Raw genomic sequence first — 13,106 nt, 5'->3', positions numbered from 1 at the left:
GTAAAGGAAACGTACAGGGCGTCCCACAAAACATGACAGTTGACAAATAGCTATAAATGTCGTCTTTCATATATTGAATTAGATATTAAAGGCTTTTTCAGTTTATTTTGTTAAAAAATTATTTTGCTTAAAGATATTTTATTTTGAAATCAATTTTACTATAACATGACTACCAGATAATATTTTTATTATTTTCTTTGGTATCAAACAACCTAACAAATTATGGAAGAAATTCTAAAGTATTCACCAACTGTCATTTTTTTTGGGACACCCTGTATACAAACTAAACAAAACAAAAAGTGAGATGCAGATAGTAGAACAGTTTATTTGATGCTCCCCCAAAACTGTTGTCTTGAGCTGAGAAACATCATTCCATCCTCAGCAACCTAAATATTAATTAAACTAATAAAACTTAAAAAAACTATTCCAATTCCTTCCAATTTCAAGTTGGCGCTATATTTAAATAGTAGTGTTGTCGGATTCAAAATTGATGAGCGTACTTGCCGTGCATCAGATTTGTGTAAAGAGATTTGTGTGGTGCTGATTATAAATAGTTTTGGTTGCACTCCTCCCCATCATTGTAAAGAAATTTGTGTGGTGATCATTATAAATAGTTTTGGTTGCACTCCTCCCCATCATTGTAAAGAGATTTGTGTGGTGATCATTATAAATAGTTTTGGTTGCACTCTTCCCCATCATTGTAAAGAGGGTTCCTTTCTTAATTAACCATTAGAACTGAACTACTGCTTTTAAATACTCTTTTCTCCAGGTATATAGGGTGTCCCACGAAACATGACAGTTGGTGAATAGTTTAAAATGTTAATAGTTAACTTGTTTGATATTAAAGAGAATGACGAAAAATATTGTATGCCAATTGTATTATTGTAAAATGAATTTCAAAGTAAAATATATTTAAGAAAATGATGTTTTAACGAACATGCAAAAAGTCTTTTAAAACTATTCAACAACTGTCATGTTTCGTGGGACACCCTGTATCTACCTCTCTGTAGTATATTTGATCTGAACCAGAAAATAGTTGAATAAGTGTCGTCTTCATTCTTTCATTTAATTGTAAACTGTCAAATAAAAGGGGTTTGTAACTTTTATAACTGATATCTCTGAAACTTTTCAGAAATCAGAACTTTTGTTGAAAATCCTGGGAGGCGGGGGTCAAGCATTAATCTCCATCTTATGCATACTTATGCATACTTATGCATACTTATGGATTATTCTAATTACTCTGAGGTTATAAAAATCTATCGTACATTTTTTTTATAAAAACTTCGCTAAGGTATTTGAAAAAGGTTCACCTGACAAACCCCAAACTTTGCGGTTTTATTATTTTCAGTAAATGTTAAAGGACTAGAGGTATGTTCTCCATCCATCATGGTGATATGCAGACACTCTAAAAACTCGTAATCTTCCTAGGTAAAAACATTTGTTTCAGTAAGTTGAAAACTTGTCACATGGAAGGATGATAATAAATGTCGTCTTCTCAAAAAAGTTCTTTTACCTGCAATCTCTGAACGGTAAGCATAGATAGGAACAAATTATTATTAAATATTGAAATAAAGATAGTTTTAAATATTTCGATTTTAAAAAATCTGTTTTATTACCTTATCTTCCTTCAGTGGGTTTTTGGTAGTTTTTGACTTCAGCCTTAATAAAAATGATTTCTTTATGATTAAAGTAAAATGAATTTGGTGTAGGGATCAGTCTTCAATAGCAACCTGAAACTCTGTTAATATGACGATCTAAATGTTGAACTTGATACAGATTCTCGGCCATAACCATTATTTGCAAAAAAGAGAAAAGTGAACATATTCATGGAGACATCAATACAAGAAAAAGGATTAAATGAATTCCGTCCAGTCGTCTCTGAAGTTTATCCTTAGTGGGTAAGCCGTTATACGTATCGATATTTGATAAAACTGGTTCAGAGTCACCAATTATCACCTTGATTTTTGTTGCTGGGATGGGAGTAAACAACCTTCGGGATTATTCACAGACCTTTTAAAAAGATTATTAAGTAATAGAATAATAATAGGATAATAGAATAATAATAGAATAATAGAATAATAGTAGAATAATAGAATAATAGTAGAATAATAATAAAATAATAGAAAAATTGCAAAATAGTGCAGAATGATAGAATAATAATAAAATAGTAGAAAAATAGAATAATAATTGATATATTGAGAATATTAATCTAGAAGACTAGAAGAAGAATAATAATCTAAATAATAATATTTATTATCTGAAGTTGCAAAATCCAAGAGTATGATAGAAGAAATATTATTGAATTTACCTAAGTTTATTTTTTGTTAAAAACCCCTGCAATCCATCAAACTAAATATAAAGATAAAATTAATTATTAAATGATAACCAGAATAAAGCAGAATTATTAAATGATAACCAGAATAAAGCTTAATTCTTTGCACCTTAATTCTATAAATGAATTAGAAATTTAGAAAAAGGTTTTTGTGAATTTTTACTTATTATGATTATAGTCTAATTATGTAGAAAGTTGTACTTATCAACAATACAGATGTATATCAATAATCTCAGTTTTTCAAATTGATCAAAAAAGTATTGTTTAAACCTTGAAGATATTTGCTGGGAGACTATTAGAGATAGTTTTCCTGGCTTTTATAACTCCCAGTTGGAACTCTTCATTATCCGGAGCCAGAGCCTGAACACAAATTAAAACTAGTAAAATATAAAAAAACAGGCTTTTAGGGCGCTTCGTGCCCATCTTCTTTTTCATGTTTTAATTGTGGCTTTATCTGTGAGCATCTTCTCTTTTTACAGAATATAAAAAAGTTAGCTGATTTCATAATAATTTTTTGTGCTTTTTCAAAATTTTATAAAAATAAAAACTTTTAAACAGTAATTTTTTGACATTTTGATCATTCATAAACCTTCCCTGGGGTCACGTGAGGTCCCACACAAAGTTTGGGGCCGATCTGTTTAGCTGTTTTGACGTTTATTGGATACAAACAAACTTATAAATTCAAATTTATGACTTTAAATAGTCCAATGAACATGAGGAACGGCAACTGTGCAGTGTAAACAGCCCCATTTCACTTAATTAAATGATTTAAAAAACTTATTTGCTTTGTAACGACATCAAATGCACTTCGGTATTGCTTTAATGTCGTCTTCCTATTTCACAGTTTTCTGGTTATCACTGTACGTACCTGTCCTTTGTGAAAGCAAAGCAAAGCATGTTCAAAATGACACATGTTGAACAGAGATTCGCCTTTTCCGTACATAGCTTTCACGTACTGTACATAATGTTAGAATGTTGTAAGTGCTATGTATATGACAGAAATGGGGTTCCCTTTCCTGTACATAGCTTTAAAGTACTGTAACATGGATGCTGGGTACTGGATATAATATCTATATCTATAACTTGATGGTTAATGTTGAAGACGACTTCTATCTATTCCATAAATTTATCATAAATTTCAAGTATACTGTACAATATAGTTTGTTAAAAGCCTATTAACAACTTTTACTGCGTCTAACAAATAAATAAGCTCTGTATTATTGAAGATTAAACACTGAATCAGGGGGTTTTAAATAGATTTAAATATAAATCTGAGTGTTTGAAAGATGAAAATCTAAACTTGCAATTTTTTTAAGATGTAGAAATTGGTAGAAATAAACCTGTGGGTTTTGAAGAAGAACTTCCTCCGCGTCAAGCAAAGCCTCCTGAAAAAAAAGAATTAAAAGGTTTCACCATTACCCTTTATACCCCTTTACTTCTTCAATCCTTTACCCAGTCCACCCCTTTATCCACCCTTTCATCACTCTTTCATCCCTATTTACTCTTTCATCCCTATTCTCCCCTTTCATCCCCATTTACTCTTTCATTCCTATTCTCCCCTTTCATCCCCATTCACTCTTTCATCCCTATTCTCCCCTTTCATCCCCATTTACTCTTTCATCCCTATTCTCCCCTTTCATCCCCATTTACTCTTTCATCCCTATTCTCCCCTTTCATCCCCATTTACTACTTCATCCCCATTATCTCCTTCACTCTCATTAACTCTTTCTTCCCTATTCTCTCCTTGAACCCAAATTTACCCTTTCTTCCCATTCTCTCCTTGAACCCTATTTACCCTTTCTTCCCATTCTCTCCTTGAACCCTATTTACCCTTTCATCCCTATTCTCTCCTTCAACCCTATTTACTCTTTCTTCCCCATTCTCTCCTTGAACCCTATTTACCCTTTCTTCCCATTCTCTCCTTGAACCCTATTTACCCTTTAATCCCTATTCTCTCCTTCAACCCTATTTACCCTTTCATCCCCATTCTCACCTTTATCTCTTTCTTCCCCATTCTCTCCTACCCCCATTTACTCTTTCATCCCTTTTCTCTCTTTCATCCCCATTTACTCTTTCTTCCCCATTCTCTCCTTCTCCCCCATTTACTCTTTCTTCCCCATTCTCTCCTACCCCCATTTACTCTTTCATCCCTTTTCTCTCTTTCATCCCCATTTACTCTTTCTTCCCCATTCTCTCCTTCTCCCCCATTTACTCTTTCTTCCCCATTCTCTCCTTCTCCCCCATTTACTCTTTCTTCCCCATTCGCTACTACCCCTATTTACTCTTTCTTTCCCATTCTCTCCTTCACTCCCATTAACTTTTTCTTCCCCATTCTCTCCTTCACACCTATTTACTCTTTCTTCCCCATTCTCTCCTTCTCCCCCATTTACTCTTTATACCTTCCCCTTTCCCCTCATTTACTCTTTATACCTTTCCCTTTCCCCTCATTTACTCTTTCACTCCCATTTCCCTCTTAACCTTTACTTCACTTCTTTCAACCCCTTCAACCTTATTAATACAGGAATGTATTAAGTATCTGAGTCTGCATCTGCATCATAACTTTTGCCATTTAATTGTGCCATGGACTTGGTAATAAACTATGGACTTGGATGCTAATAAAAAGTAATCCATAGATCAAGATTTAAAGTTGAAAAGTAAAAAAACCAAGAAGTGTATGTTCAGATACCTCCCATCTTCCAAGCTTCAAGTTGCATTTACTCCGGGTAGCAAGAACCTACAATAGTAGAAAAAAACTATTGAAATTATAACCGTGCAAATCTAAGGAGAGTTTTCGCGTGAATGAAAGATAATTCAGAATGAACCATAATTAGACTATAAATTAACTGGTAACACTTTTATTTCTGTCCGCTAGCAGGAAGGATAGCGGCGATCAGCTCCTTATACTAAATTATTTTTGGGTCTTAAAGAACACAGGTTATTTCAATTTCTCACATTGGATTGAAATAAACCCCCTTACACTCCTTCTCTAACGGGAATTATTTTAAATATTCTTTAACGAGGCTCTAGGTCTTGGGATGAATTCTTGAATGTCTTGATAAAGTAATATTTCTCCAAATGAATCCGGTAAATGGAACGGATATCAGAACTGGAGCTCTTGTATTGTGGATAGCGTAGACCACTGCTCAATCTCGATCTTTTGTTAATCTGCAGATTAATTTATTATTTATTCGTTATCCGCAGCATGTAATTTTACCCGGAAGGGATAATTGAAATGAAGAGATTAAGCATGGATCCTCAAATTAAGAGAGCACACAGTGGATATTGAGATCAAGCGATCAGGATTATGAGAATCCAACAAAAAAGTTCCAGCTCTGGCTATAAATTAAGACAATTAGGAATTGAGTCTATTGAACAAAATCAAATATTTAAACCTCAATATCTTTAAAAATCGATGTTGTAAACCTTTGATATTTCAAACTCAGATTATTTGATCTAACAGAATTCATAGTTTGAAATATCTAAGGTCTGCAACATTTGGTTCCAAAGATATAGTGATTAGAAAATCAGAGTTTGTGGCAAAGACTCAATTCCTTTTATTGTTTGATTAAGATTTCTCTCACCTCAAGATTCCCAGGATCCATACACACAGCACTGTTAAGATGGATCAGAGCAGCCTAATTTAATATACTGTTATTTTGGTTTCAAGGATTAAATATTATCTTATCTAAATATAAAGTAGTAATCTCTGTTTGTCTGCCTGTTTGTTTGTTATTCCGATCTGACTCAGGAACCTCATAAACCGATTTTCCTCAAATTTTGATTGGATTATTCATTAGAACCAGGGGATTGTTCTTTAGTTTGGTTTAAAACAAAAGCTTAAAATATTAAATTTATTTATGTTTGTTTTAAGTATGCTTCTCCAGTAAACGCCTGAATTTTTTTGTGAGCCTCTAGTCAGGGTTGGCTGATAACAAGTGAGAATCTCATAATTTATAACAAAAAATATCTTATATTTTTGTGAGCCTCTAGTCAGGGTTGGCTGATAACAAGTGAGAATCTCATAATTTATAACAAAAAAAAATTTATATATTGACAAAAACAGAAAATCTGTGAAATGTTTCATGTTTAAGAAAAAATCCTGAAAAACGCCAAGAGATTATTACTTGAAAGAATGGGGCGAAGCACCTAGAATTGTATATTTATGTCTCAAATTCCAACCAATCCTGAAAGTTCATGAACCTCTAAGGGTGAAAACACAGTTTAGTAATATAATAAAAGTTTAAAATGAAATATAAAATACTGCGGTAAAACCTACCTCGTTTCTCCCAATCTTAAGAAAATGTTTGGCCTGCCTAAATATAACAAGCAAAGAGAATAGAATATATATTAGAGTGAATTTAGACAATCCCTCGGTATGAATTTTCTCAGTCCCTTTCAGCCTGAAAGGGAGTTCAAGGTGTACAAATCATGTAAATGTTCACAAATTATATGCAGTAGAGTACATTAATACAGTATATTCCCTAGACTATCCATTTCAATTTAGAATTTTTTAAACTGTTAAATAAACTTTATAATGAATTAGGTGAATAAAAAACATCATTTGATCTATAGTTATAACGGAAAATCATCGTTTGTAAAGTGGAAGTCTATGTCTATGATCATTGGTCAATCATGAAACCAGCCTATTTCATAATTTGGTTTTCTTTTAAAATAATTTTAGATTTTCTATAAAATGATATTCCAGGGCCCAAAAGGTTATATAGCACAAATATGTGAAGTACACCTGCAGTATGGAAGCAGTACAACAAAATGGCCTTTTTACACTTTTTTTTTAGTAAATTCCACTCTAATATATATTCTCTTTGATAACAAGGGATTAACAAGACACTGCAGAAAATATAAATGACTTGTCAATTTAATTAAAACTTCGAATTCTTAAATAAGCAAAACTTACATTTAATCAGACTGCAGCAATAGTTTCTCAAAACTGAAAGACCAAGGTGTGGAAAATATCATTAATAAATTCAAATGATTTTTTAATATTTTTACTACACATTCTAAACGGTGAAAACGCTTCAAAGGGAACATTCACGAAAAGAATAAGAGGATATTGGCTAAATTAGAATTGATCTTGATATGGATCAAATTCCTTTTTTCCGATGTGTCTGTCACAAGACACTGATAGAAAGTAGAAACGTTCTTAAAAAGTTTTTTGAAACCCGGCAACCCTTTAACCCCTTGCTTTATACCTGAGTAAAACGTTCTCATCAGAGGCCCCTGGTAATCTAAAAAAAACGATCTGAACAAACTAAAAAATAAACATACACAAATCACAATCATTTTTAACACTTTTGAAGATTTTTTTATTTTATTGTCATTATTGTTTTTATTATCATGCATAAATTTTTTTTATTGATATAATTAAATATCAAAGAAAACAATTGAAACAAATTTTAAAGCCGAAAACTAAGAAAAATGGTCCTTTATGTATAAAGCTCGTCGGCTTTTTGAAAATTTACTCTGAAAGTTCATGCGAAAATAATATAAGGAATTTGAGTATTTGCCAAAATAGTTTTCTTGAAAAATGATGAAAACTCTCTTTAGCTAACATATTTACCACTCACCTGTCCTCAACAACCTTGAGACCTGAGGCCTTCATCTCTTCTAAAAATATAAAAAGTATTAATGTCCGGAAAAATGACCGAAAAACGCAGAAACAATGTCGTTTTTATTAACCAAAAAATCATTAAAAAGGAAGAAACCTAATCAAAAATCTCCAACCAATTTATAAAACAAATCACAATTTTACATATAAAAGTTAGATATTTGCAAAATTTTTGAAAAACACAAAGAAAGAAAATTTTGGTTTTCTTACTTTTAAGATCAGATCCATCTAGGACTACAGATATACCACGTTGTTTATCAACATACTGAACTTCAGAACCTCCTTTAAACTTGAGACTGCTCACTTTCCTCCTAGAGAATATTAGGTTCATTATTTCATAATTTCATCCCCCCCCTTTCTAATTCTGTCATTTTCTATCATTGTTTCTATATACACGGTTCGGTATTATGGCTTTTTTATGATTTCCCTTAATTGTTTGGATTTTTGTTTTCACTATGTTTGGTTTTATGAATTCAAAAAACTGTTTGTTTTTCTGATTTCCCTAAATTGTTTGGTTTTATGATTTCCTTAAATTGTTTGGTTTTATGATTTCCCTAAATTGTTTGGTTTTATGATTTCCCTAAATTGTTTGGTTATTCTTGGTTGCATTATCCAGGAGTAAGGTTTCACTGCTACTGACAGAATAATCAAATATTTGACGGATTTTACGTTAGTTTCCAGTACCCCCCCACCCTCCCTTTTTCTGGAGGGGGGGGGGGGTAGGAATACTCCCCCCCCCAAATTTTGTGGGGAATATTCCTTATCCCCCCCCGTTCTGTGAAATAGTTTCCCATTTAAATTTTCATTAACATAAAAAATGGAAAGATTTATGAAAAAATCAACTGGAATCAAAGTTATGTAAACCTGTAAAAGTTCCAATTCTTTCAGAATAATGATTTAAAAAACTATGTACTTTTGCACTGCAAATTGCAAAAATGCGAAATTTATTTTGCCGCATTTTATCATTTATTCCGGAAAACATTTATTAGTCTGTATTGAATATAATATTACCAAAGAACGGGTTAAAGGGGAAAACAGGTTTAGCCAGGTACGCTGATTTATGTTATTGTGAAGTAAAATAAACATGTTTCATTTGTTTAAAATGCTAAGGAGCGTGTTCAGGATTTTTCTAGGGGGGACTTACATTTTTTCTTTCTTTCTTAGGGGATGGCTCAGGATCCATTAGGGACTAAACCCCCTATAGATTTCATTGACCCAGGAAGGGCTGAACGCCCATAGACCCCCCCCCCTGAAACTACTATGAAAATTCTATTCCAATATTGGTATAATACATACATACGAATTACGAATACGAATTATCTTTAATTTCAAGCTAAAAACAATACTACTACTCTAAATAGAACCATGTTGTAAAAACTGGTTCTAAATATATGATAGAAATCTAAAAAGATATGGCTGGGGACTAAAAACCACAAAAAAGCTTTTTGTTCGTTCCTCTCAATGTAAAGAAGATGAAAAAAACTGCCACTATTTTATTTTCAGCTTTCTTAAATCCAAATATGATTAAAATTCGACATATTTTAGTATTAAGTCTTACATTTTTTATCCAAACCAAATTCTCAAGACTAAAAGTTTCTAAGGTCGTAAATTATTAATGCTAAATAACCAGAAGTTTTTGAGTTTGGCGAGAAGTAGTTCAAAAGTAGGATGATTATTGAATTAGACGTCTGATGTTGTAATCTGTGAACAAGAGAGTAGATAGTTGAACTAGCCGAGGCTGTCTAAACTACTTTTATTTTGTCACTTTTTTTCTTGATACCAATATTTTGCTTCAAGATATATAATTATGAAAACATTAAATAAAAATATTATTATTTTATTGATTTTATAAATTTTGTTTATCACAATTGTCATCACATGATTAAATGTCGACAGAACACAATTTATTTAAAATATTCTTTTTTTTCAAAAATAAATTGTTAAAATATTTGATTGCTATTGCTTTGGAAAAATAAAAATATGAGGTACACCTTTTTTATGAAATATATCATATTTTCAGAATATTTTCTTAATTTCACACTTTATCAATATTGCAAGGATTAGTTCCACAGGGCAGTTGGTTTATCACAGGTTTCTCCATTTCCTGACAGAGATGCTGTTCAACCTTCTCTCCGCTAAACTCACAGCTATGCTCAACCTCAGCCCAACCCCCTCCACAGTCCACGGGACAACCTTGAACCTGGATTCTCCAGGACGCTCCGTGTCTTTTCTCCAGGGTTAAACTCAGGTTACCCCGGTCCTCTGTAAGGTTTACAGTATGCTCCGGGTTGACAAGTTGATGGGTTCTAAGATTCCGGGAGGATTGGCTCAGGAATACTGAAGGGTTCTCCTGGACATAAGCTAGACGGAGATTTGTAAATACTTTGGTAAACAAGGGATCATACCAGGCCGGACAATCATCTATACCGTTCTTAAATCTTTTATTATTTGAAGGAGAAGGGTTGGTCGAGTTCGGAGAGACGTTTGTACTCAGGGTGGACGCAGTAGTCGGAGGAGCGGCCTCTCCTACAGGTATCGCTACTATTGGAGAAAACGGAGAACATAATCCTTCCGTGCAAATAGAACCATACGGGTAAGGTTTAGAGCTACAATCCGTTCCTTCCAGAGCAGGATGTGCTCTAAGAGCGTGAGTAACATTGCTGCACCAAAGCTCTCGGCACAGATCTTCAAATGGACTTTCTATCTTTACGTACGGCGAAAAGCCAGAACCAAAAGCCTGTCTACACTGATCTATTGCCTTGAACTTTTCCCCAGGTTGTTTTCCTCCTAGACTGAAATCATATCGAGATAATCCTGTCGGTACATCGTTGAGACACATCGCTTGCGCTTTCGTTTTCAGGTCGTTTAAGAATCCGTTGAGCTCCTTGTCTGAGCAGAGAGACCAGCTAACCTTACCCGGACCAAGGACGGGAGACATTAAGGATAAGTTCGGGTCACAGGAGTTTCCCTCCCCGGTCTCTCCGTCGTGGTTCATTCCGAGGTTGTGTCCCATCTCATGTGCAATCACATAAACAGATTCAAAATTGTTCCCCTCGTTGATAGTGCAGGAGTAGTCGGGGTGACACATCCCGGATACCCAGGCTAAACCAATCACACTGTCCCGGTCCGGGGTTCCATCAAACAAGTTGTATCCAGTGAGGAGAAGAGCATGGTCCCAGTGGTCGTCGTTGTTTATATCACCATTGACTGAATCTCCGGGATTCTTTCCCCGTTGCCAACCACAGAATGCTTCCAGATACTTTTCTATTTCTCCGCTGTTTGTGTTCAGACTAGGGTCCGGAGTTTGCATGATATCCAGTCGGAGTAGGACTAGTTTCAGTTTGTTTGTCAGTTTACTGGACTGGTAGATGATCTGTACTGCGTTTAAGTACGCGAATACAATATCTTGGATTTTCTGAAGCGTTGTTTCTCCGGGTTGTTTATTATTCTCTACATTATCATACATCTTGGAGTCGATAAACACGGCAAGCTCTATATAACGATCTTTAGTCGATCTTTTCTTCCTAAGAACATCTTCGCTTAGTCGTATCACAGGACGATCTTCGACCATCAATCTTTTCTTATTACGAGAATTGATTCCGCATTTATGATCAGAATTTGACTTCTGAATTATTAATATTTGCAAATCTTTATCAGACGGGTTGGTTGGAGCTTGTCTCTTTTCTCTATCACTTGTTACAAGAGTAAACTGTACCCCGTCCAACTCTACAGTTCCAACCACTTCTCCATTGCAGGTTGAGACAGAAACTTGAATTTCAAGATCGTTTGAAGAATATCCTCCGGTGTAAATACAGGTTGGGAAGGATTGGGTTCGATCCACAGTAGTGTTTCTCCCATTCCGAACCCAGACCGAGTAGCGTGGTGAGACAAGTGTATTTACCGTCCTCAATCTTATCTCTATTTCCGGGTCTACAAGGTGGAGAGATATCCTACCCGCCCCCCTGCTCCTGATATACCCTGAGATGGTTGGATTCTCCGTCTGCCAGGACAGGGGTAGCAGGAGGAGAGATAAAATCAAGGTTATGAGGTTTCTCATGTTCCCGCATTTTCTTGTGAGGTTGGATACCTCAATACTCCGGGTGACATTGAGGCCGACTAACCATACTCAACCCAATACTTAAATAAGGGTATATATAGATGCAATATTAAAAAAAATATTCAAGAAATTTGAAAGTTATTTGATAATAATTAATTATCGTTTTTTCTAATAAAAAATATTTTTTACCCTAATGGGAAGGAAATCGATGGGTTGAGGGGCAGCTTTCTACCACCTCTCCCCCCCTCTTCCTTAGGAACAAATTCGTGAACAAACAGACAACTTTGTTGTTGCAATGGTCGACCTTGGATCATTTTTTAAGGTCAAAATTTTAAATATACGCAAATTTTATTTAATCAGTTTTTAATTTAAAACTCTTAAAAAAATTTTGTACGACTCTTCAATTTCAAAATTTATCAGTAACCTTCATAATACTCACAATGTAACATTAACATTACAATGTTTTCTTGAGAGTTTCTTCTTCTTTTTTTCTTTTTTCTTTTTCGCTTTTTCGCTTTTTGGAATGTAAAAATATAAATAAAGTGCTTAATGCAACTATTCAAATTCGGAAATCCCCCAAACTAAAAAATTAATCAGAATTGCATAATACATAAAAAATGCATTTGATTGCATATATCAAGTAACATGAAACCATTTCAACTAAAATTAAATCAGAGGATACTTGGATACTGTCCAAACATGTAACTCAAGCAAGGTTGTATAGTAAGGTTAGATAATCTGGATGCGCTCCGATGTATGCAAAGACGACTTTTATAGCAATGGACACTAATACCTCATATGAAGTCACTGCTTATTTTAAAGAATAATAAATTTTGCGGCTCACTAAATATTAACCAACTCAAAAATTGAAAACTTGAATTAGAATTGCAATTTTTAGCTTTAAACTTGTTAGCACAATCAATTGTTAAATGTAATGATTTTTAGTTGGGTTCAGTGATGTCATATTAGGTGTTAGATTATCCATTGCTATAAAAGTCGTCTATACCTACATTGGAACGCATCCAGATTACCTACCCTTGTATACAACCCTGAACTCAAGTCACATGAAAATAGTGAGACCTAAATTTGAC

At 33.9% G+C, this 13,106-nt stretch overlaps 2 protein-coding genes across 3 annotated transcripts; both read right to left on the bottom strand.

Moving 5' to 3' along the window:
- Window positions 1-228: 228 nt before the first annotated feature.
- Window positions 229-12,674, bottom strand: LOC111696280 (tetratricopeptide repeat protein 25). Of its 2 annotated transcripts, XM_023465840.1 has the most exons (16): window positions 12,455-12,674; window positions 8,169-8,269; window positions 7,918-7,957; window positions 7,543-7,578; window positions 6,609-6,645; window positions 5,914-5,967; window positions 5,019-5,066; window positions 3,673-3,717; window positions 3,201-3,287; window positions 2,603-2,692; window positions 2,309-2,349; window positions 1,957-2,010; window positions 1,617-1,659; window positions 1,514-1,522; window positions 1,311-1,424; window positions 229-386 (listed from the first exon to the last, which is right to left on the bottom strand). In XM_023465840.1, exons 3-16 carry the CDS (start codon window positions 7,950-7,952, stop codon window positions 324-326), a joined length of 756 nt encoding a protein of 251 aa, XP_023321608.1. In that variant the 5' UTR covers window positions 7,953-7,957; window positions 8,169-8,269; window positions 12,455-12,674; the 3' UTR covers window positions 229-323. The 2 variants fall into 2 exon arrangements, with proteins under 2 accessions (XP_023321608.1, XP_023321609.1); XM_023465841.1 differs by lacking the exon at window positions 1,514-1,522 and having other exon boundaries at window positions 12,455-12,673.
- LOC111696279 (A disintegrin and metalloproteinase with thrombospondin motifs adt-1) lies at window positions 9,780-12,097 on the bottom strand. The gene has a single exon (XM_023465839.1). The coding sequence runs from the start codon at window positions 12,013-12,015 to the stop codon at window positions 9,994-9,996; it is 2,022 nt and encodes a 673-aa protein (XP_023321607.1). The 5' UTR covers window positions 12,016-12,097; the 3' UTR covers window positions 9,780-9,993.
- Window positions 12,675-13,106: the final 432 nt, after the last annotated feature.

Source organism: Eurytemora carolleeae, unplaced genomic scaffold (genome assembly GCF_000591075.1).
Source record: "Eurytemora carolleeae unplaced genomic scaffold, Eaff_2.0 scaffold229, whole genome shotgun sequence".
Lineage (NCBI taxonomy): Eukaryota > Metazoa > Arthropoda > Copepoda > Calanoida > Temoridae > Eurytemora > Eurytemora carolleeae.
The sequence above is the reverse complement of the archived record's forward strand: the minus strand, read 5'-3'. Positions and strand labels throughout refer to the sequence as shown.

Excerpts from the sequence above, each read along its gene's own strand:
- LOC111696280 (XM_023465840.1), bottom strand. The coding sequence starts at position 7,952 with ATGAAGGCCTCAGGTCTCAAGGTTGTTGAGGACAG. Across the intron at positions 7,579-7,917 it reads CTCAAGGTTGTTGAGGACAG|ATTACCAGGGGCCTCTGATG; the intron begins GTGAGTGGTAAA and ends CGTTTTTTTTAG. Across the intron at positions 3,718-5,018 it reads TGAAGCTTGGAAGATGGGAG|GAGGCTTTGCTTGACGCGGA; the intron begins GTATCTGAACAT and ends CTTTTTTTTCAG.
- LOC111696279 (XM_023465839.1), bottom strand. The coding sequence starts at position 12,015 with ATGAGAAACCTCATAACCTTGATTTTATCTCTCCTCCTGCTACCCCTG.